The 26,044-nt window shown below is 41.7% G+C and overlaps 1 protein-coding gene across 11 annotated transcripts in view; it reads right to left on the minus strand.

Annotated features, from left to right (window-relative positions):
* Nucleotides 1–26,044, minus strand: part of LOC138763897 (microtubule-associated serine/threonine-protein kinase 4-like) — a 588,435-nt gene that overhangs the window by 446,126 nt on the left and 116,265 nt on the right. For 10 of the 11 annotated variants that reach the window (XR_011357883.1, XM_069938893.1, XM_069938918.1 and 7 more), the window contains one exon: nt 1,307–1,460. Coding sequence is in view for 9 of the 11 variants with exons in the window: in XM_069938893.1 (XP_069794994.1) it covers nt 1,307–1,460 (154 nt within the window). In the remaining 2 variants the exon portion in view is untranslated. Of the gene's footprint in view, nt 1–1,306; nt 1,461–26,044 lie in introns of those variants that run through there. The other variant, XM_069938937.1, reaches the window with a different exon arrangement.

The raw sequence follows: 26,044 nt of genomic DNA on the forward strand, positions 1-26,044 counted from the left end.
CATTTAAATATTAAATAGTAATAAGGGTATACTGGGCACTTTCCAATCATTATACCCTCATAATGAGCATCCCATGTGTTCTATAGTGTACTGTGCATGGATAATGTCATAATAAATATTTACATTACAGATCTTTGCCATTCCGTGTTCGTTGTTGGAAATATTACTTATATTTGGCCACTTCTGCATCATATGAACATAGTGTATACGAGCAACACATCATATGAACATAGTGTATACGAGCAACACATCATATGAACATAGTGTATACGAGCAACACATCATATGCTACATTAAGAGCTGGACTTGGTGCTGCATATTAGAGAAACAAATTGGATTTCAATAATGCTCTGATGCCGCAAACCAAACCTTATATCAAACTAAAACTGAGTGCAAAACGACGACTAAAATCTACATAAACAAATAAACACTGTGGCTAAAGATATGCATGGCAGGATTAGTGTTTTATGAGCAAATGTCAATTTCATCTTTGCCGACTGATTAGTGAAGTATATCTTTCATTACTTATCAGAATATTCTACCGTCTGCATTTTACTAACTAATGAAAGACCAAAGATATTTTTGAACTTTGATATTTTTCTTACACACATAACATTACAGCTAAATAACCATCAAAGATTAAATCAGATACAATTTATTGATTAGTACATACTTAGTTCTGACTTTTTAAAACACATGAAAATTAGCTATTGTGGTAGTACAGATCTATCACCAATCTACATAGTGTATATAGTTACTGTATCTAGACTGTGCTTACAGCGATTGGCTGAGAGCTTAGCCACGCCTATTGTCTGGGCCTTAAAGGGTTGTGTCCCTAGCCAGGTCGGATCATTCCGGACTGGTCGGCCACCTGTGAAGAGCTCCTGTCTTTTGCTAATAAAAGCCTTGGTTTGGATCAACAAGTCTTTGATTCTTTCGACGAGCTCTACAGCTATTTACTGCCATTGATAAAATTACTACTTTACACTTATTATGTTATGCCTGAAATAAAATTGACTCAAATTAAAACATTTACCAAAAGAAAACATCAATTTTATCTTAAGAAACTAATTCTACTGGGTCTTAACTGGGTGAATAATTCTTGGATGACAGTGATGAATATAGTTAAACTAAAAGTCTTACTGTAAATTTTTCTGAGTGTAATGAGAAGTGATGCAAGAAAACACAAGCTGAGTGTTGATTTCGACTTTATGAAATTCATTTTATAATAAGCATATTATATGAGAAAAAAAAAGGCTTTTATACACTACGTAACTTTAAAAGATTGAAGGTTCTTTTAACGTACCAGTCAAGGCTCCCCCTAGACTGCCTCGTCTCAAGTACTTGGCATCTTCACTTAGCTGTCTGTTAAATTTCAAGGCTTTGCAAGCACCACAAGCAAGATCAGGATTGCTGGATTTGCGAAAAGGGAAGGATGGTGGGAACAAGATGTGGTCAAACTGAAAGATAAAAGAAAGCACTTGAGAATACGGTCATGGACATGTAGGGTAAACAATATAAAAAATGCTGCTTTCACTTTTTCAAATAATGTAATTTGCAAAGAGATTAGCTTCTTTGGCTCATAACAACACAACTTACAAGAAGCATACAAATTCCAATCAGCAGAAATGTCCCATCTCCAGCAAATAAACAGGTTTTCTATAAATCATTTGGAATAAGATTCCCTGATGAAAGAGCAACTCCAAAGTTGCACTTTTGACACAAAACTCAAAATTGGGAAGAACACAGATGTTGCACATTATTACTACAGCATTACAGACTGTCCTCATTTATCCAATTTTTTTAAAAGTTTCAGAGCCAAACTGACCACGACCTTGACTCCAGGAAGGAGCCTTGGTGGGGAAATGTCAGTGATCGGCAGTGGCCAACATTTTTTGGTGAGAATTGAACATTTTAATGCTTAAAAAGCCTTCCCTTGTTGTTTGTTGTATTTTAAACACTGTTACTAGTGATTTGCTGTTGCTACTGGGTTGTTTTTTAAAAAAATGACTAGCTCTCCAAAAAAAAGTTTATCTGACATAGGCCTGGTCCTGACCATTTCAGATAATCAGAATTGTACTGTTTAATAATCAATTAATTTTTAGTATATGGTGTAACATGATCAGATTAAGCATTTTATTTTATATTATTACCACATTTATCAGTGCCTTCAGCATCATTTTTCTTACATCAATCCCCAATGCTAATTATTAATGATCTTACAGCCAACTCTTGCCTAATGAGTGACTTGATAGAGCAGCAGATGAGCATTCCCAGTACCACTCCTCAACAGGTTTCACCCTCTTCCCACTTCCCACTGTAGCTTCATTCTAGTCCTCAACTTTGCTTATACAGTCTGGTTCTTCTGACTACTGGGTGACCTTTGCAAAACTTACAAATTTTGATGAGATAGATGTCAACATAGTTACAAGATTAGGGGACAGTAAATTATAACTGGCAAATGTAGGAACATTTTTTTCCAGAGGGTGCTGAATCTCTGGAATTTTCCATCTGAGATGGTTGCAAAGTCTAGATCTTGAGGGGTGGTGGTGGTAGTTGGGTGGTGGGTTGTATAAAGAGGACACGCCTAGCACATGCTCTGTTCTTGCTGCTACTATCAGAAAAGAAGTAGAGGCTCCACCAGGTCCAGGAACAGCTGCTACTCCTCCACGATCAGACTCCTCAACAACAAACTCAATCAGGGACTCATTAAAGGACTCTTACTTGTGCACTTAATTGATTTTTTTTTGCTCTCTCTGTATTGCATAGTTTGTTTACATTTGTTATCAGCTTATAGTTATTTGTTTACATGTTTAGACTATGTACAGTTTATTTTTTGCACTACCAATTAGTGGTAATTCTGCCACTCCTTTAGGAAAAAGGAATTTCTGCTTGTATGTGATGTCATGTATGTACTTTGACAATAAATCTGAAATATGAACATTTTTGAAAGATCAGGAAATTAAGGGCAATGTGAAACTGGAGCAGATATTTCCCATTAATGAATCTGTGTATCTGCCTTCTTAGGAATGCTGGATTTAACTAATTCTCTGGCTATTCTCCATGTGCTTTTGAAGTAGTTGGAAGTCCTAAGTTTTCAACTAAATAAGATTTAGGACAATGAAGTTTTGAAAATCTGAGTTTACTAGCAGTCCTGGGTGTTGTGTGTGGAGAAACGTGGCCTCCCTGCCTGTCTGTCTGGAATGTGCGTCTTGCAGGTGGTCATGAGTCCTCTGTCTGAAATGTATTCAGAAGTCGCATCACCTGTCAATCAAGGTTGGACTCCGGCCACTCACCAGTGCACACCTTGCCGTTGGCTAATTTAAATCACCTAGGGTCATTATTGTCTAGAAGCACAGATTAGCACTGTATACAACACCAACGCACTGCACATTCTTTCTCTCTGCCTCGTGATCCAATCTGGTCATCACTCCACACCAGGTGGCTACTGTTGATATTGCTGGAAGTGTCGCAGATAAGGTGTTCATTACACTGAAGCTGAGCCATTAGGATTGTGATAGGTCGGTACTCGCAGAGAGCCGCAACCCCATTGGTACAGTGAACCAGGTGTGTGTGTGTGTGTGTGTGTGTGTGTGTGTGTGTGTGTGTGTGTGTGTGTGTGTGTGTGTGTGTGTGTGTGTGTGTGTGTGTGTGTGTGTGTGTATAAGAGTCCCTGTTTGCAGTGAGTGAACAGGTCGAGTATAGGTTTACCGTTGTCAGAGTCCAACCCCAAGTCTGAATTGAATCTCTATATCATTGCTTAAGTGAAATAGTGATCAAATACCATTTAACATTCTCCCATTTGTTTCCTGTGTGTTAATATAAATTACATCTGATTTTAACACTTGTGTCCAGACTCATGTCTCTGTTCACCCACCGAACCTAATACTCTTCTCAACACATCACCATGAAACACTAAACAAAGAGTAATTTTTAATGAATCACATATCGACTGTTTCCAAAACCATGAGGATTTCTTTAAGCATATTCCCTATTGGTGATTGCCACAGCATTTCACTCCTCCTTTAACATTTGACCAATTTATTCACTTTAAAGATTGAGATTGCTCTTGTTCAGTGGTGCAAAAAAATCTACACTTGTGGTGAAGGATGATTTTCAGCTTCAAATAGTGCAGCGATCGGACAGTTGAGCATTCCAGAGCCTCACACCATCTCGCAATATATTTGAACAGTCAGGGGAACCTATCTTTTAGCTCCACGGTAGCCAAGCCAAACAATGAATCAAAAACCCAACAAAAAAAAAGACTGCTGGGGCATTTAGAGGGCGAAGCAGCATCAAATGAGGCAATGAGATAGTTGGCGTTTCAAATCGAGACCTTGAGTGTAGCGTGTACAAAGAGGCAAGAGGGATGGCAGGGATGAGGCTGACAAGTGGGAACAGATAAGTGGGGGAGCAACAGGGAGGAATGCTGGGCAGATAGAGCCAGAGGCAGGAGAATGGAAAGGGGGGGGGGGGGTGGGAAGTCTTAAGACAGAAGCTGCTGGAAGGTAGAAGCAGACAAGGGGATAAACATTGGCCTGGCAGAGGAGGTGGGAAGCAAAGATTGAGTTTGAATAAAGTGGAACCAGACAAAGGAAGAATGATCGGAGGCGGAACCACATTGAGGAGGGGATGGGAAAGGTAGGCTAAAGGAGAAGCAATCCATGCCTAGGTTCTCTCACTCTCTGTTCACTTTTCCATTTTCTATCCCCCTGCTTCACTAACCTCCCACATCTGTTCCATCCACACATCCATCCATCTGAATTACTTCCCCATTGATAAACCTTTCCTATCCCTTCACCATCTGCCCATTATCTCTCCCTCATCTGTTTCCATCCATCACCTACCAGCTCCCCCTCTCGATTTCTTAATATTGGCCATCTTCCCTCCACAGTCTTGATCCCGATTCAGCCTCATGACCTGAAACATTGATCATTTCTTTGCTTCCACAGATGCTGCTTGACCAGCAGAGTTCTTCCAGCAGTTTGTGTTTTGCTCCAGATTCCAGTATCGACAGTCTTTTGTCTCTCCAATCAAAACCTCCCACCAGCCAACTGCAATCCAAATTCACAAACTGGTGTCTGGAAAGGTGATGAATTTACTGCTTGTTCCTTCTATTGGAGCAAAGCAAGACACATGAAGCATGGTTGACGTAGCAGTTAGCACAACACTGTTACATCACCAGAGACCGACTTTTTAATCTCGCACTGTCTGTAAGCAATTCTCCCCATGTCTGTGTGGGTTTCCTCCAGTGCTTTAGCTTCCTCCCACCCTTCCAAATGTATTGTGGTTGTAGGCTAATTATGTTTAATTGGACAGCACAGGCTCGTGCGCCAGAATGGCCTGTTTCATGCTGTATGTCTAAATTTAAAAAATTAAATAGAATAATACCTTATTTGGTTCTCCAATACTGCCACTATAAACTTAAGTTTATGTGAACAAAAAAAGCTTTATTTGCATAAATATTGACAATGGCCATTAAAAGCACAACCACATACCAATAATACATTTTTAGCCTAACAATTAGTGACCACATATTGCCACAGAGGGCACTAAACAAGGTCACAAAGGTCTTTCCACCACAAACGATCAGTTTCATCTTCCTTCTACGGGAACAAAGGAAATACCAAAGAGAGGTTTAAAAATCTCGCAGGTGATCACATCTTAGCTCAACGTCCCAATTGTTCTGCCATGGTTTGCTCTGGAGGCGTCCATTGTGCTTTGTATCTGCAGGAACTGTGCAAGGAGGTGTTTGAATTATGACTTTCACACAAGCAAAGCCACGTGAATTCCCACTGCCTGCCCACTTGGGAATATAACGATTTCAATTATTCGATGTGACACTAGCATTACTGCTTCACCCTCAGTAATATGTGCCTACGAACATTGACATTGCTTCATAATAAAAAATGAAATACTACTGCACTGACAATAACCACACCAGCAGTGCAAGTATAAGACAGCTTTAATAAACTAATACATACACTAAGAGGTCTTGTCTCTCTGCAAGACGAACCTGGAAGGCTAGACTGTCACTCTGGACTGCTTTATATACAAGGTCACCGGGATGACCCCTGGTGACCTAGTGGTGTAATTACATATCACCACAACTACTTCCTGCCATCAAATATGGGGAGCAGCAGGCACTCAGCTATTTCCTGACAAAAGCCGCTCAGTGAAAATAAATTTGGACAATAAAGTGAAGAAAAAAATTCATTCAACAAGTCGGAAAGCTAAAAAATTAACTAAAAAAAGCGCCTCAAACTTAACACCAAGCTTGGACAATAAAAGCAACATTAATGCAAAGTATCAAGCATCCTTTTGTCTCCACAGCTGCTGCCTGATCCACTGAGTTTCCTCCAGCAGCCTGCTATTTGTTCCCTATTGCAGCATCTGCATTCTCTTGAGTGTCTGTTTATCATAATCTGCACGTGCTGCACTTTACCTTCAGCTTCAGGTCAGTAAAAATTCACGTGATTCCAAATGCCGTTAAACCTGAACCATTTACAAACTTTAGTACTCCTCAACATTAAATTTGTTTCAATAAATAATGAACAATGGATCTTGCATTATCTAACAACTCACTTAATCAGTCAAACTGTTTTCCTTGAATTTGTAAATGCTCTTCTGGAGAGCGGAAATAAGTGTTCGATAAAGCTATCCTTTAATCGGAACTATAAGAGAGAAATGACGTCAGCTTCAAATCTACTACATCATTCCTGCCCTTGCTTGATACAAATTGATTTTTTTTTTACCCCCTACTGTGTAACTCTACTCTCCCTAACTGCGCTCTTGTTCTACTTTTACCGGCTGTGTGCATGTTGTTGTTGTTCATCCTTCGTAGTCAAAGATGATCATGGCTTCAAAGTCAAATGGAAGATTGGTGGCTGAGGGTCCGGAGGGGATTGATGAGGCCAATTCAGGCCCTGAAGGCTCACCCATATGTGGGACACAAGGGGAAGGGTGCTGTCATGGCAGTGGATGCTGCTTGGGACTTGCGCACAGCACGCTTTCGTTACGCCTCGATGATACGCGTGAATTCAGCTGCACGGGCTCCTGCGGTGACCTTGCTGCGCCAAGCTGGACAGTTGAGGGCAAGCGTCACCCATGTGTTGATGTCGACACTCAGGCCTTTGAAGGACGCTTTGAAACGTTTCTTCTCCCCCTCCCCCCCCCCCCGCCCCCCCCGCCCCCCCACCCCGACTGAGCGCTTGCCCTGACACAGTTCTCCATACAACAGCTGCTTAGGCAATCGGCTGACTGGCTTTCTGACCACATGTCCAGCCCACCTGGCTTGGACTTTCAGCAGGCGGGTGTAGACACTGCAGAGCCCAGCACATTCCAGGATTTCCGTGTCGAAGACTTTGTCCTGCCACCTGATGAGGAGGAGTCTGCAGAGGTAGGTCATGTGAAAGTGGTTGAGCTGTTTGGCATGTTTGCTGTAGACAGTCCAGGTCTCGCTGGTGTAAGGGAGGGTGGTAAGGACCACTACACAGTAGACCTTCAGCTTGTGGCAAGGCTGAGTCCTCTCCGCTCCCAGATGTTCTCACGGATTCTCCCAAAGGCAGCGCAGGCTTTGGCAATTCTGTTGTTGACCTCAGCATCTATGTTCACTGCGCGAGAGAGTATGCTGCCCAGGTAGGTGAAGTTGTCGACTGCCTGGAGGTTCTGGCCCTTCAGCGTCATGCGCTGCTCCTGGGGCAGGCTGGTACATATCTTTGGTCTTATTGGTGCTGATAGTGGACCGAAGTTGTCACAGGCTTGTGAGAAGCAGTCCATTCCTCGCTGAATCTTCTGCTCTGTGCTGGCGTTGAGTCCACAGTCATCAGCAAACAAAAAGTGTCTGATGACAGTCTCTTGCACCTTTGTAACTGTCTGCAGGCACCTGAGGTTGAACAACCTGCCGTCAGTCCTATACTTGACGTGAATTCCTTCTTCGTAGTTACGGAAGGCATCTATCAGCATGGCAGAGAATCCATACTGAACAGAGTCGGGGCAAGAACGCAGCCTTGTTTGATGCCATTTGTCACTGAGAAGGCCTCCGATTCGTCATCGTCATCCAGAACTTTCACCATCATACTGCCGGATGATTGTGATGAACTTGCTGGGGCAGCCAGACTTCTCTATGATCTTCTACAAGCCTTCTCTGCTGACCGTATCGAAAGCCTTTCCAACTGCTCACAGAAGAACCAGGAATAATGTGACAAGTAAACTTAAACAAGATGAAGCAAACACCAAAGTCATGCAAGAGAGTCACTGCTTCACCTGGAAGGATTATGGTTCGGTCTGCAAGAGTTGCTCTGAATCTCTAGTTACCTGAATCCTACTGACACCTCACTCAAGATTTGGGGGAGTAGAGTTAGGACAGAGATAAGGAGAAACAGTAGTGTATCTGCGGAATTCTATGCCCAAGGAAGCAGTAGAGGTTTTCTCATTAAATATATTTAAGACACAGTTCAATCGATTACTGCATGGTAGGGAAATTAAGGGTTTTGGAGAAAAGCCAGGTGTGAAGCTGAGTTCATGGCCAGAGTAGCCATAATTTCACTGAATGGCGAAGCAAGCTCTATGGGCCAGATGACCAACACTTGCTCCTATTTCTTATGTTCTAATAGTTGTCAGCAAGAAGTCTAAATAATCTTCCCTGTTCTTGCCTCTGCATGATTCCCCAAAGTTAGCACTCCATTGACAGCCCTCGTGAGATTAACACAAAGACTACAAACCAGCCTTAAAATCTTTCTTCACTGCAATGAATCAGTAGCACAATGGGTACCATACTTACTCAGCTAAATGGTTTCCAAATGGCTTTTGTTCAGGAAAAATTGCAACATCAAAAGATAAATTCAATTCAATAAAAAACAGAATTTAAAAGACCTGTGAGCACATTTTTTTCTCTGACAAGTTCCAAACCACCACTGTGTAATATCTTGCTATTTCTGTCAAGCAGGCAGAAGTGACAATATAACATAGGGGATAGCTGTAAGTACATTATTAAATGCACATGCAGAACATTTTTGGACCAAGATCATTAATCTGCACAAGAGTTTTGAAACAAGGAGACCAAGAATGGTAGCTTTTGGTTGGATTTCAAATAAATCGGCAAAGAGACAGAAAATTTCAGGTCAAGGCAAATGGCCTCAATATATCTGGTTTGTTGTTAAGGGATTAACAAGTGATATTAGTAACAGTGGAGAAAGCCATTCAGCCACTCAGGTTCGTTCCAGCTCCCGGGTGGGAAGTGGGGGATGGGAAAGCAATCCCATTCTCTCTCTCCCTATTTCCTTGCTACTTACTCTCTCACATTCATGCTCATCACTGGATACTTTTTACTATCAACCTACACTGTGATTTTTCATTGTTCATAACTGAAATTGTACACTTCCATCTTTGGGATGCAGGAGGGGTGACACAGTTAGCTTACCCAGTGCTATTACAGTGCCAGCAATCGGGGTTTGAATAATCCGACCCTGTCCGTAAGGAGTTTGTTCATTCTCCTCGTGTCTGCATGGGTTTCCTCCGGGTAGCCCAGTGTCCTCCCACCATTCAAAACATACCAAGGGCGTAGGTCAACTGGGTGGCACAGGGCCGTGGGCAGAAAGGGTCTGCTACTGTGCTGTATGTCTGTATGCCTACATTTAAATTTGAAACAGGAGCACACGCAGGAAACCCACACATTCTAAAGAACAAGCAAACTGCAAAATGGCATTGGAGGTTAAACGCAGATTGAACAGCAGCAAATCGGAGAACACAACTTTACACAGTGTGGATCAGTTACACAGTACCCCCCCCCCCCCTTTACGTGCAAATCAACAGAACAAATACTAATATATCATTATTCACCAAGCTACCCAATTGTTTATTTCACAACACATTATCAATACGAACAATAGAAATGGTCACTACCTGATCCATTTCACCAATTTTAAATACCTACTGAAATATTATAGATATGGTTCACATGACTACCATCGAAAGTGAACAAATTATATACAAGAGTGTATGATATTACTTTTCCTGCTATTGGAGAAAAAAAACAATAGACTTGAGAAAATGTGAGCACGGGTATGAAGTGCTGTTAGAAGTGTTCATTTTTTGCCAGTACAGTAGTTCAGTTGGAATTGTATAGTCCGTTCTACATAGCCACTTCAATGCAGGAATATTGTGCCTTTATCACGTCACACCTTCTGTATAAAAGGTATGAAAAGAGAATTTAGGGGTGGGGGGGGCGGGGGAGGACATTGCAATCCCGCCTTTAAACCGGCAGCAGTGGTAGTCACAGCCCCAAATCAACATCTGAGTAAGAAGGGTGATGTGTATGTGTTCGTTATACACCACACTTGACACCACAAGTCCTGTCTCTTTTGCTCCCAAAATGTCAGCTTGCTGTGTAAAATGACACACTGGCCCAGCATCATACTGACATGATTTGGTTCAGTGTAATCAAGCAAAGCCGGCTTTTTGTGGCAGTATTGCAGGATCTCTGTGTAAAAGAAGGGCTTATGTTTCATCAACATTAGCTTGTTTTCACCTCGCTGTAATGCTGGTGAATGAGAGCTAGGATCACATGCACTCTGCAAACAATTGTGCCTTGCCAGAAAACTTATCTCCAGATACATCAAGCTGGCTGCTCCAGCTTTGCTGTGTAACGAACACACACCTCTTTCCACCATGGATGAAGCCTGTTAAAATATAATAGACAATTGCCTCCACTCCCAAATCATACAACATACAATATCTCCTCCACTGACACAGAAACTGCTGGAAATAGGAGGGAAGGCTCCCTGAGGCATTGCCTTTCATCAGACTGAGGAGAAAATCCTTACAGGGATTCAAGGTAGTTATGGACAGGGACAAAGTTGGTTCTCAACTTAAGGTCCTACACTGAGGGAAGCAGACTCTAATAGTACAAGAGGGAATCTGGCAAAAATAGATTGAGAGCAAATGCTGGTAGATAAATCAACATCTGATCCAAAAGACCATTAGTAAGATTTCAAAGCCAGAAGGAAGGCAAGGATAGCAAGATGAGGAAAACTTGGAATAATATAGTGTATTGAAGGTTTGACCAGAAAAATAGAAACACAACTAATGGCGTCTGGAATCATAGGAGTTTCTTGAGGACTCCAAAGAGGATAGAACCAATAGGACGATACAGCACAGAATCGTGCCCCTTAGGCCCTTCTAGTCTGTGCCAAACCATTTTTTTTTGCTTAGTGCCATTGACCGGCACTCAATTCATAGCCCTCCATACTTCCCCATCCATGTACCTGACCAAATTCTTCTTAAATGCTAAAATTGAGCCTGCATTTACCATCTCATCTGGTAGCTTGTTCCACTCTCTGTGTGAAGAACTTCCCCTTCATGTTCCCCCTAAACATTTCCCCTTTCACTCTTTACCCTATGATTTGGTTTGTATCTCACCTAACCAGTGGAAAAAGCTGATCTATCCCCCTCATAATTTTAAATACCTCTATCAGATCTCCCCTCATTCTTCTACACTCCAAGGAATAAAGTCTTAACCTGTTTAACCTTTCCCTGAATTCAGTTCCTGAAGTCCAGGCAACATCCTAGTAAATCTTCTCTACACTCTTTCTATCTTATTGATATCTTTCCTGTAGTTAGTTGACCAAAATTGCACACAGCACAGCATCCAAATTTGGCCTCACCTATGTCTTGAACAACTTTAACATAACATCCCAATTTATTTACTCAATACCAAAAGCTCTCTTTATAACCCTATCCACCTGTGATGCCTCTTTCAGAGAATTATGTATCTGTATTGCCAGATCCCTCTGTTCTACTGTACTCCTCAGTGTCCCACCATTTACCATTTATGTCCTTTCTTAGTTTGGCCTTCCAAAATGCAAGACCACTTGCTGATCCAATTTATCACATTATCATCCAGATCAATGATAAAGATGACATACAATGTAGGAAAGAACTTGGAAAAATAAACGGAGGAAAAAAAGAGACATATGATATCCTCGGTAGGTAGGATGAGGGAGAATTCATGGCATTCAGTGAATAAGGAGAAAGTGGGTGGACAGGAAACGAACAATCCCATTCAGGACCAGAAAGCTAATGTGTGGAGTGAGGGATGTATTAAATGAATACTCCTACTGGCACTCGCTAAGAAGAAAGAATGGAAAAAGTTCAGGGAGAAGTTGATAGTGTGGAGCATGTCAGTATTAAAGAAGGTGAAGGTATGAGATATTTTGGAATGCACAAGGGTGGATAAATTGAGAGGAGATAGAGATTTTTGCATTTCTATTAGCCACAATTAAGATACTAGATGACTGGATACTGTTGTTCTTTTACTTAAAGAGGACAGGGGGGGATAAACTGTTTAACCACAGACTAGTGAGCCTTAGTGGGGAATTTACTGGGGAAAATTCTAATTACATCAGGAAAGGCAGGCATTAATTTGCAGTAGTCAGCTTGACTTTTCTGTGTGTGTGGGGGGGGGGGGGGGTGGTAGGGTGAGGGGGAAATATTGTCTCATTAATTTAATTTTCATTCAATACGAGATTGCTAGATAAACTCAGCAGGTCTTGCAATGTTATTTATGCTGCAAAGATAAAACTCTGACGTTTTGGGCCCCAACCATTCATCAAGGTATGAGCGAAAAGCAGCCAGACACCTGAATAAAATGGTGTGAGAGGGGTGGGGAGGAGCACAGGCCCACAGTAGTGTCGTGGACTGGTATAGTTTGTAATATGGATTGCTCCACAGCCAACAGAAAGACAGACCTGTCTCTTTTTCCCTATCCCTCTCCCTTCTCTGCCTCCAGATCCTCCTCTCCCCATTCAGAGACACATGAACTTGGCGCCCACCTGCTCTCCTGAATAGATTCTGCAGTTGATTTGCCTCTGGCTTCCTGACCAATTGTTACCATACTAGCTTTTGTGACAGCTCATTATGCATCAAATTGAACAGCATTCTCCCCCCACACATCATTATTAGGCCTTTTTTTGGTGAAACACCACATTATAGCCGGCTCAAGTTTTAAAAAAAAAAGGCCTTTTACAGTGACGACCTACAAGGTGGATCCCACAGTATCTTTATGCAGAGCTGAGTCGGGAGCCGGCTTCCAGAGCTAAAAGAGGGAGGGAGAGTGGTGCAATAACACTGCCTACCTCGTGACATCAAACTTGCTCACCGAGAAGGAAAAGTGGCCTATACTCGAAAATGGCAACCGAAGAGCAGGTAAGAACACTAGTGGAGATCTATGCAAGCAGTCTTAGGACACAGGCCAATCTCCTGCGCAATGCAATACACTCTATTAACCATAAAAAATTTTTACAAATTTGCACTCCTGGGATATGGGCTGATGAGGTCATCACGACATCATCAGCCCTCCCCTTTATAGTTGATTTCAGAGGCTTTCCTTTTTGAAGTCACTCCACCTCCAATGACCCTCTAGGCCAGTAGTCCTCAACCTTTTTCTTTCCACTCACATACCATTTTAAGTAATCCCTATGCCATCGGTGCTCTGGGATTGGTAACGGATTGCTTAAGATGGTATGTGAGTGGGAGGGAAGGTTGAGAATCACTGTTCTAGACCCAATTGTTACTGAAATATTTTTTGCTTAGGAAAAATTGACATTGGCCCATTTCCTTTGGAGTTATGAAACCAGTGGTTTTCAAACTTTTTATTTCCACTCACATACCACCTTAACCAATTCTTTACTAATCACAGATAAACACTTAAAGTGGTATGTGAGCAGAAAGAAAAAGATTAAGGACCATTGCCTTAGGGCGGATGGAAATTAGAGCGAGTTCAAGCAGTCAATCCACTTTTGGACCTTTTATGGAGGTATTTGCAGTGATGTAACGGCAGAGAATCTGTCTTTACATTTGCTTTTTTCCCCCTCTATAAAAGGGCCTAATTACTAGAAAATGACCTTCATGAGTCATGGAATTCAAGTGCTGTGAAAAAAAACACCATGTAAATATAACACATCCTTCTTTAATGCCCTGTTGCCATTGGATTTTTTTTGTAATGTATGCAATTTTAATCAGCAAGGACCTCATCTTGAACTATTAATTAAAATTAGCATAAAATTACTATGATTTAGAAGCTTGAACAAGCCACATCTTCAAATGATCTTATTTGATCATTAATTACATTTCTTTTTTAAATAAACTATACTTGCAGATTAATTTAAAATTGGAGGGTTTTCATTGCTTTTTTTGGGGAAGAATGAGTGACTTTGTTTATTTTCATTTGACAAACTAAAACACAAGAGAAGCAGTAGCCTCAAGTCCGTCCTTCCATTCAAACTGATGAAGGCTGTTCTATCTCAGGCCTCAATTCCTCTTCAGTGATATATCCATCTCCACTTGATATTCTTCTTTGAGATTGATGTGCCAAAATTTGACATCCTTCTGTTTCCCTTGCTGAAGGGAACATGAAACCATTGGAAGTGACCAGCAAGAGAAGAACAAAAATTAATCCTTCAAACATCAGAATCTTCATTAGATCAAGTTCCAGCTAAATTAGAGGAGCTTCCATTTCTGAAATATTAATCAAGATTTCCACTCAATCCAATATACTGACAAACCTAGTTTCAACTGTGCCTTTTTTAGGTTCAAATTTCCAACTTGTCAATTTTTGATTTAAATTTATTCTGAAAATTAGAGGTTTTCTTGAAAGAATTTGCACATAATATTCCACTGAGGCCTTAACAAATTATATTATAAGCTGCAAAATGATTTATTTACTTTTGCACTCAATGCTTCACCCACTGAAGACAAACATTCATACACTTTGACCATCTTGCTGCCTAATGGTGGGACCACTTTCAAGGATCTGCGAACCTGAACTTCGAAATCTCTCTGCATATCCTTGCTTTTTAAGAGTCCAGCCATTAACTGTACAAATTCCTCTTACATTTGATATCCCAAAGCACAAGTCATGCTTGTCCAGATTCAACTATGTTTACTATCTTTCTGCCGACAACTGCAACTGATCTATACCTTTTAATGTTTTTTGACAGCCCTCCACACTTAGTGTCATCCACTTACTTACTTACTACCCACACACCTGCACTTTCATCCAAGTTACTGATATACATCACATCACAAACAACAAGATTTTCAATGCCATTCCCTGCAGAACACTACTGCTCTCCAGCCTTTGGACAGGTATATGGATGAGAGAGGTGTTGAGAGACTCAGTGGCCTACAACTTTCCAAGATCATCCCCATTCCCCTTCTTGAACAAAGGTACAACAATAGTGACGTCTTCAGTCCTCCAGGCCAATGTCTGTTGCTTGTAAGGCTACGAAGATCTCTGCCAAGGCTCTAGCAATCTCCTCAATCATCTCTTTCAATAACCTGGGTCAAATCCCATCAGGCCCTGGGGACTTATCCACTTTAATGCTCTTCAAAAGACAGCACTATCACTTTCTTGTTGTCAAAAATGCCCAAACATATCAGCATTCTCTGCACTACGCTCCCAGTACAACAGTATCCTCCATGTCAACTTCTGACATCTTCCATCAACTGGAACATTAAGGCATAGATTACAAATATAGTCATTGCCAGTTAAGTGTTTAATACTTCAATATTATTAATAAATGTTATGGGAATTTAAAATATGCAAAAATAGTAGCTATTTAACCTTTTAAAGTTGCTAAGCAATTTTATTACATAGTCAACCTCATTACCATTGAGTCAAATTTGTTTTTATGAAAACCTAGGTCTTTAGTTCAGTTCCTTCAACTTCTCATCTGCAATGCAATGGAAGTCTTTGATAAAGAAGGAATGGCTTTCATCTGCTCAATTCCTTTAGCTATCAGACTTAAAGAAAGATTATTACCTTACTAATAAAGTGGTCAGTTTCAAAGTCTGACTCTTTCTGCCTTTTGCACACTCCCCAGGGTGATATGCCAATGAAGGATCAAGTGACAGTCTTAATTAGACCTCCTACATCACCAAAAGTGCTAACATAAATTGGCTACAGTTTGTAAAATAAATCAAAGCAAAAAACATGAGGTCAGCATGCAAGTTCCCCAGATTGTGCAAGTGTCAATTGCTTTGCAAAGATATTCTATCAACATGCTATCCCTTACTGTGACATTTTTCATTACATATTTTCTTTAAAATAAATCCTTCGCTAAAATGCTTACAGTTTTGTATCATTAATTCCAGTCTTTTTAATGTTAAAAAGGCCTGTTAGGATGCAGAAAATTTCAAGAAGTTGCATTAAATGGGTCGTAACAATCAGTAAAGGAGCTCACAAAGCCATTAAATGCAGACCTAAATAAAATGGTTTGGGTCTGATAATCACCTCAGAAAATCCTTACAATGCCAGAGCTCCCAAGCAGCAAATGGCAATTATTACAAATCACTGCAGACACAGTAATTTGCTTTTGGTTCCACCTTATTGATGATCTGATACAAAGTGAAAAAACAAAATAAAAATTACCCAGTCATCTTCATCAATTGTTGACATTATGTTCCCTTGAAAAAGGGACCTTTCATTTTAATTTAAAAGGAGGACAGATCAGGGTCATTCCATGAAATGCACATATCAATTATTTGAAGGCAATGTGGTCCACTCAGTGAATGCATGTGCCATCCTTCTCAAAGCATTTTAATTCCTGAAGAGCACATACTAGAAAAGCCTAGATATGCCTGCAACCACCTTAGGGCTGTCAGGCAGATGTTTATTTCTGCATTTATGGAGTTTCTCAGGAGATTAGATTTTACAATTTTAACAAATAAGTTATAAAACTACAATGCAACACATTCCCTTGGGCTATTCTATCCTGCAGCCTACCATTATTAGAAGATTCACACTTCATGGGCTGCCACAGACTAGAATTTACTGTGTGATAACCTGCAACAGTGACAAGAGTTGTTTTAATTAAAAGTACCTCAGCTATCCTCACCAGATTATTTTCACTCCTAAGAATTCAACACCTTAGAAATTTATTTTTGTGTAAAATTCTTGTTATTTTTTTTCTCCAAACAAAATAAGAAACTGCTTTATTCACATTCAAGTGGCTTTCTTCCTGTTAAAAGTAGCAATAGTAGCAACTTACATTTATAAAGTGCCTTTAACAGAAGAAAAACAAACAAAATGTAATTGAGTCACAAAGAAATATCAAGCCAGGTAATCAAAATTCTGTTTTAAGGAGTTCCCCAGAGAGAGGGGGGAAATAAGCAAAGTCAGAGAGGTCCACAAATGGTTTCCTAGATTTTAAGATTATTGGCAGTTAAAGGGTGAGAATTGGGGCATTGCAGCAACCTGAGAGGGCCATGGGACTGGAGATTACAGAGATAAAGAAGGGCTTGGAAATTTTAAGATCGATGCACTGCTGAACGTGGAGCTAGTACAAGTCAGTGAGCACAGGAGTGATGAATGAATGAACACCCACAATTGCATTAAAGATTTTTTTATAGTGGTATATTTTTGTTTCAAGGTACAATTCATCTTTTCTCCAATACTTAAAAGTATTTTCAATAACTAAAATTGAATCAAGAATTAAATGACACATTGAAATTTATACTATGAAGAAAATTTCACACAAGATACTTACCAAAACTAAAAAAAAAATTAAAAATTGGTGAATGCACAAATTGGCAAAAACACAGCTGGAGTTAAAAATCACTTTTGACCATATTGAAAGATCCCCAAATAACACCAAACAAAAGGCAAGTCCTTCAAAATTGATCAGTGTCCTTCACATTCAAAAGGCAAAACTGACGAAAGGCCCAAGTTGTAAAATGACAGAATTGAAGACCACCAAAAATCTAATTACAATTTTCTGCAGTGCTGTATTTTGAAATGCAAGTGTTCCGAATAATGAAGCCATACATTCAAAGCTGCAAATTGTAGTCCAACTCGTCTCCCTGTGGCAAATCTACTCCTCTGAGACAAAGATTAAAGAGAAGTTGAATGGACAATATCAAGAGAGCACACATCCAAGGATATTGATGAATGAGCCAAAGGCAGCCTCAGGAAAAACTTTTTATGCAGCAGATGATTAGGACTTTAATTGCACTGCCTGAACAGGAGCTGAATTCTCACTCAACGGAAGCTTTTGAAATGTACAAAGACAAATATACAGCATAAAACAGAACAGCGCAGCAAAGGGACAGGCCCTTTAGCCCACGTGTCTGTGCCAAACATTGTGATATTTCTTCTATTTGTGATAAAGAAACTGGAATTCTTTTCTATTATCAACTCACAACCTCATGGGACACATCCATTGCGTGCATCTCACCCGAGGTTTGGACATTCCATCTCCAATGCCCTCAGATGGATCACCAACTCCCAATAACCACAATGAGGACCTTTGCAGCTTGTTCTTGATAGATATGCTCCCATCCTCTTCATGGTTCGAATGGAAGTGCCAATGCTCAGGACTAGAAAAAGCTCTAGAGGATCTTAACTTGACCAGCAACATCACAGGTTCTAGTCTTCACTCCATCAAGGACATCTAATTGAGGTGGTGTATTAAGAAAGCAGCCTCTGTCCTCAAGAACTCCCACCATCCAAGCTATGCCCTCTTCACTATGCCTCCATCAGGAAAAAGGTACAGGAGAGAGAAGACAAGCTCGCAAAAATACATACAGCTTCTTCCCCTCTGCCATCAGATTCCTGAATGAACAATGAACCATACCTCACTTTGTCTCTTGCTGCACCGTTTTTATCTATTTCGTATGGTGGTTTAATATAAACGTTTACACTGTGATGCTACTGTAAAACAATTAATTCTGTGACATGTTCATGACAACAAATTCTAGAACATTACAGTTCTGTACAGGCCCTTCGGTCTTCAATGTAGTGCCAACCTATATATTCCTACAAATAAAAGTACTAAACCCTTCCTACCTCGTAAACCTCTATTTTTCTTTCATCTATGTGCCTGTCAAAAAGTTTTTTTTTAAATGCCCCTAATGTTTCAACCTCTAACACCATCCCTAGCAAGGCATTCCAAGCACCCACAACTCTGTATAAAAAAAAAACACATACACACCCCTGATGTGTCCCCCTAAACATCCCTCCCTTCACTTTGTAGAGATGTTCCCTTATGTTTGCTATTCCTGCTCTGGGATAAAGGTGCTGCCGCTCAAGATCTTGTCGACTAAGCCTCCTCTCATCCTTCTTTGCTCCAAAGAAGAAAGTCCCAGCTCTGTTAACCTTGTACTTCTATAAATGCTCATAAGACTTACTTGTATTTTCTAAAAAAAGGCAACATGCTAGTAAATCTCCTCTGCAATAGCTTCCAGGTACTTATTATAATGAGGTGACCAGAACTGAACACAATACTTTAAGTGTGTTCTCCAGAGATTTGTAGAGTTGCAACATGACCTCTTGACTCATGAGCTCAATCCCCCTATTAATGAAACCCAACATTCTATCAGCTTTCTTAACTATACTAACAACCTACATGGCAACCTTGAGAGATGTATGGATTGGGACACCACGGTTCCTCTGGCCATTAACCCTGTACCCAGCCTTCTGGTTTGACTTTCCAAAATGCATCACCTCACACTTATCCGGACTGAACTCCATCTGCCACTTTTCTGCCCAACTCTGCACCTTATCCTTTTGTAACCGACAATAACCTTCAGCACCATCCACAATTCCTCCAACCTTCATATCATCTGCAAACTTACATACCTATCCTCCACTTCTTCATCTAAGTCATTCATATTTTAAAAAATCACAAAGAGCAGGGATCCCCAGAACAAATCTCTGCAGAACACCATTGGTCACTGAACTCCAGGCAGAATACTTTCAGTCCACTAATACTCTCCGCTTCCCACAAGCAAGCCAGTTTTTAATCCACACCATTAAGGTTCCATGGATCCCAAGCCTCATGATTTCTGAATGAGTCACTCATGGGGGTCCTTGTCAAATGCTATACTAAAATCCATGTAGACCAGATCTACCTTCGTCAATTTCTTTTGATATCTCCTCCAAAAACTCAATTAGGGTGATGGGGAATGACCTTCCCTTCACAAAGCCATATTGACTAACCTCAAGTTGACTGTACTTCTCTAAATGCTCATAGATCCTATCCTTAAGAATCCTCTCCAATAGTTTCTATGTGCATTGTATCTGCTTCTGCCATGATTGCTGGCAGCCTGTTCCAGGCACCTACTGCTCTGTGTGAAATAATTACCCCACACATCTCCAATAAATTTCCACCCTCTCGCTAAAAAAACGTGTTTTAATGTGTGATGGTTTTGCCTGGGAAAAGATTCCGATTATCCACCCTACCTATGTCTATCGTGATTTTAGACTGGACATGCTTCGATCAGGTCTCCCCTCTTCCTCTTGTCCAAAGAAAACAACCCAAGTTTGTTCAATCTCTCCCCACAAGTCATACCCTATAAACCAGGCAACATCCTTGTAAATCTCTTCTGTACTATTTCAAAAGCCTCCACATCTTTCCTGTAATGAGACAACCAGATATTCCAAATGCAGCATGACCCAAGTTTTATACACTGCAACATGACTTCTTTACTTTTATTCAATGCCCTGTCCTACGAAGCCACTTGATATACTTGGCTTCATTGGGTAGGGCATTGAGCATAAATGAATACCACTAGTAAAGTGGTATGCTTTACCACTTTACTATTTCTATTTGTGTGACCACTTTGAAGGAGCATTGGACCACTAGATCCCCCAGCATTTCAATGCTTTTAAGAGCATGCAAACAAATGCATACATTACCCTAACCCCTCAAAATGCAGCAACTCATATTTGTCTAGACGTAACTCCATTTGCCATTTCTCTGTCCAGGTGTGTAATGGATCTATATCTGGTTATCTACTTTATTAGCCCTCTACAGTCTACACTGTCAACAACTCCACCAATCTTTGTATCATCTGCAAATTTACTAACCCGCCCAGCTGCTTCTTCATCCAAGTCATCTGTATACCTCACAAACAACTAGGGTTACAACACCTCAGGAACACCGCTAGTCACACACCTCCAATCCAAATAACTACCTTCCACTTGTACCTTCTGCTTTCATGGGCCAATTTCACATCCAGATCATCAATTTCCCAAGCATCTGAAACTTGTGGATTGGCCCACCACGAGGGACCTTGTCAAACAACTTAGTAAAGGCCATGCAGTCAATATCCACTGTCCTACCTTCATCCACCATCTTTGCCACCACCTCAACAAAAACTCAATCAAATTGGAAAGACAAGCCACATTGACTGTCCCTAATCTGACCATGACTTTCCAAATGTGCACAAATCCTTTCCAATGGTTTCCCCATCACCGTTGTGAGGATTACTAGCCTATTATTTCCTGGGTAATACTTCTTTCCTTCCTTGAACAAAGGTACATCGTTATCTACTCTGCAGTAGTGGTCGCCCCATTACAGGAAGAGGTTTACAAGGATGTTGCCTGGTTTAGAGGGTATAACATGAAGAGAGATTGAATAAAATTGGGACATCTCTAATTGCTAATGAGGACGCAAAGATATCTGTCAAGTTCCAGCAATCTTTTCACTTGCACCTTTCAATAACATGGGATACATCCCATTAAAAAATTCAGCAGGTTTTGGCCCTGAGCCCTTCCTCAAATGACTGAATAACAATGTGGAGTGGGAAGGGGAGAAGCAAATGTTACCAAGTGATAGATGAATAGATACAGGTAGGAGGAAGGAGTTGAGGTGAGGGATGAGATGTCAGAGGGCTGAGGTAGTCTTTGACAGAAGAAAATAAGGGAAGATAATGGGGAGCTGGAGGAAGGAAGGTGTGAGTGATGAGCATGTCAAAGGGATGAAGGAAAGGAATCAGAGCGATGAAGGAAAGCAAGAATATGGGGAGAGGGAGTTACTGAACATTGGGGTATTCAATATTGAAGGTTGGAGACTGCTGAGACAAAAGACAAAAGGCTGTTCCTCCAATTTACATGTTCTCCAACCCAGCAACAAATGAGGTATGGACAGATATGTACGCATGGGAATGGAATATGGAACTGATGCAGCAGACAGAGTGAAGGTTATCAATGTAGCAATCTCCCAGTCTGCATCATCTCCCTGATGTAGAGGAGGCCACATTCAGGAGGAGGGGATGCAGGAAGTGACCCTGAGAGATTCACAAGTGAAGTGTTGCTTGGAAAGATTGTTTGGGGACCCTACACATGTTGTCCCTGAGATGACTACAGTGGAGTGGAGACAGTCGCCCATGGCTTTGCTGAATGTACATTGGGATGCAAGGGTCTTTGTCATAGTTCATCTCCAGCAGCAGTGTGACAGAGGATGTCTGATCTAAGGGATGTTCTTGGGGACACATACACAGAGTCAGACAACCCAAGTGAAGGGCCAGTTGATGAAGTAGACAAAGACGATGTGGTCAAACAATAATCATGGCTTTTATTAGCAGAAACTCATGGTACAATAATGAAAGACAATAGGTGCATACACAGTTATATCCAAGGAGAGTGTCCTTAACAGTAGAGATAATGCACAGCCAGTGTTAGTACGGCAAGGCTCGCCAGAGGGGAGACAGGCAGCTTGACAGACATTCACCACAGTCTCCCCCTGGCAGAAGAAGGGTTAAAATCAAAAGGACAGCTGCGAGGAAAGACTGAAGCAAGCAATACATGGATACCATGTTTGGCATTGACAATACTCTAACAGCCAAAATACGCCAGTATCTAGCAAGCAATTAAAATATAACGAGATGTTTTATGAATATGTCAGCCTATAAGGTTGTTTATGAATTCTGGTGCTTCTTCTCAAAACAGGTGGCTCCTTTGCAACCTTGGGAACTGGTACAGTTCCTGGGTCTGTAGTGTGGGAAAGACTGACCTCTGGACCTGCTCCAGAATCTCCAGCGTGAGCCAGTGGAGCCTCAGCATGGCCATCTGAAAGCTTACTAGGGGTCACAGGCTGGTGGGATGAGCCCAATCTCTCAGGCTCATTCTGAATAGGGGTGCGAGGAAGAGGCGAACCAGGCGAGGCCAGATCTCTTAGGGGTACATTGTCAGTACTCCCGTCTGGGAATTTAACATGAGCGTAGTTGAGGTTGGTATGCAGAGGCTGAACTGGTTGGACTAGGGGGTCTGTTTTACGTGCCCGAGCATGGCTCTTCAGCAGCACGGTTCCAGGCTCAGATAAACAGGCTGGCCAGTCCATCACAGTTCCTGATTTCCTAGGAAAGACAAACATACGTTCATGAGGTGTTTGATTTGTTGCAGTACACAATAATGACCGAATAGAATGTAGTGCCTCAGGCAGCACCTCCTGCCACCGGGTAACCATGTGTTTTTAAAGCAAGATTAACAGTCTTCCAGACTGTAGCATTAGCCCTTTCAACCTGTCCATTGCCCTGCGGGTTGTAGCTCATGATACGGCTGGTGGCAATCCCCTTCCGGAGCAGGGCTCGCCAGAGTTCAGCGCTCATGAATGCTGAGCCCCTATCGGTATGAATGCAATTGGGAAAACCAAAAATGCTGAAAATTCTGTCAAGTGACTTAATGACAGACGTTGACGAGTCGTCAAGGTAGGGTATCGCAAAGGGAAACCTGGAATATTCATCAATTACAGTGAGGAAATGTACATTTTTGTTGTTGGAAGGTAACGGTCCTTTAAAATCTAAGCTAATCCTCTCAAAAGGTCGGGTTGCCTTGATGAGAGTGGCCTCCGGAGCTTTGAAGTATTGCAGTTTGCATTCTGCGCAAACGGGACAGCTTTTAGTCAGTTTCCAGACTTCTTCCAGAGAGTAAGGAAGGTTGTTAGCCCTTATGTAGTGGAAGAACCTCATGATTCCTGGGTGGCACAGTCTGCTATGGATCTCTTTTAGCCCCTCCAGCTGAGCACCGCCAGCAGATCGTGACAATGCGTCAGAGGGATCATTTAACCTGCCCAGTCTGTACTGGATCTCATAATTATAAGTTGAGTGTTCTATTCGCCAGCGTGCCATCTTATCGTTCTTGATTTTACTTTTGTGTTTAGTACTGAACATGTAGGCTACAGATTTCTGTTCAGTGACAAGGGCAAACTTTCTGCCGGCTAGAAAGTGTCTCCAGTAGCGAACAGCTTCAATAATAGCCTGGGCTTCTTTTTCAATGGCAGGATGTTTAAGTTCAGGTCCGCGTAACGTACGGGAGTAGAATGCCACAGGTCTGCCCTTTTGATTAAGGGTTCCTGCCAAGGCACAATCTGAGGCATCAGTTTCCACTTGGAATGGGACATCCTCGTCAATGGACGAGAGTGCAGCTTTGACAATATCAGCTTTAATTCTCTCGAAAGCCTTCAAGGCCATTGGAGAGAGAGGAAAAGAATTAGTGTCAAACAGAGGGCGTGCCTTCGTGGCGTAATCCCGAACCCACTTGCAGAAGTAGAAAAAGAATCCCATACACCTTATAAAGGCTTTTGCTGAGTCTGGGGGTGGTAACTTCTTAAGGGGGGCCATTCTTTCCAGGTCGGGGCAGATTTCACCCTTGCGGACAATGTAGCCCAGAATGGGTAGCTCTGTCGCGTTGAACACACATTTGCCCTCGTTAAATGTAAGGTTGAGTTCTTTAGCTATTGCCAAAAATTTCTTTAAGTTGATGTCGTGCTCAGCCTGTGTTTTCCCACAGATAGTGACATTATCCAGATAGGGAAACGTACCCTGTAACTCATACGTCCTAACAATCTTATCCATTTCCTTCTGAAACACTGACACACCATTAGTGACTCCAAAAGGTACCCTTTTAGACTGGTATAACCTCCCCCCCCCCCCCCCCCATCAGCCTCAAAAGCCGTATAGGGCCGTTCCCTTTTCTTAATGGGGATTTGGTGATAAGCTGCTTTGAGGTCGATAATGGAGTACACTTTGTATTGCGCTATCTGATTAATCATTTCATTGATGCGTGGCAGGGGGTAGGCATCCAGGTTTGTGTAACAGTTGATTGTCTGGCTGTAGTCAGTAGCCAGTGTGATTTTTCACGACTACCACTTGGGCCCGTCATGGACTCTTACTAGGTTCAATTACTCCCTCTTTAAGCAGTCTCTGGGTCTCCGCTTTGATAAACTGACGATCCTCTTTGCTGTAAGAATGGCTCTTAGTGGCAATCAGCTGACACTCAGGATAAATCATTGAAAAGGGAAAGAGCTCTGATCTTTAATGTGGACAGACTGCAGTAACTAGAGTGGGGAATGGTAAGTGTGGGTAATGGCCCACCAAAATTTAACACTACACTGTTCATTTGAGATTGAATATCTAACCCCAGTAACACAGGGATGCAGAGCTCCAGCATAATAAAGAGCCACACATCAGCAAGGCAATGTCCCTGCAAATTTAAAGTAACTTTGCATTTGTCCCGTACAGTTTTTGTAAGTTTACTACAAGCCATCGATATCTTTCGGTTTGCTGGATATCTCCGCAAATTTAAGGCTCTGGCAACTCTCTCGTGGATATAGCTGTCAGTACTCCGCGAGTCTATTAGACAATCAAGACTCTCACCATTCACCTCCCCCTTCATAGTCGACCCTTCCAGTCTGTAACATCCCCCAAGATTTACAGTCAATTGAGCTATCACAGGGGATCTCAGCTCGCCGTCACTTGAAGTCGATTCAGCCTACTTGTCTGAAGATTCCCCCTTTTCAGAGTTGTCTTCCATTCCTGAGGCTCCAGGACGCATTTTCTTGGTGCTTCTCTTCTTCTTATCAGTGGGAGTACTTTTCATCTTACACGCTTTAACGAAGTGGCCGAGTTTCCCACAATAGCTGCAGGTAGCATATCGAGCCAGGCACTTCTGTCTGGGGTGCCAGCTCTTATCACAGAAGTAGCATTTTTCAGGAGTTCGCCCTTTTCTTTCCTTCGGGGTTCCAGCATGCCTGGATGTTTCCTTTTCGGTTTCTAGCATTTCACTGGACTGCATGGCACTTCTCAGTATTTTGGTTAGAGTGACTGCCCGGTCGTAGGTTAAGGGCTCCGTCTCCAGCAGCCTCTGTCGGATGTAACTGGAGTCAATCGTGTTGACTAAAGCATTAAGCTTCAAGGCATTGTGGTGTTGTTGCACATTGACTGCCCTGACATCACATTTATTTGCCAGTGAGTCGAGAGCCATTGC

Source organism: Narcine bancroftii, chromosome 1, assembly GCF_036971445.1.
Source record: "Narcine bancroftii isolate sNarBan1 chromosome 1, sNarBan1.hap1, whole genome shotgun sequence".
NCBI classification, from domain to species: domain Eukaryota; kingdom Metazoa; phylum Chordata; class Chondrichthyes; order Torpediniformes; family Narcinidae; genus Narcine; species Narcine bancroftii.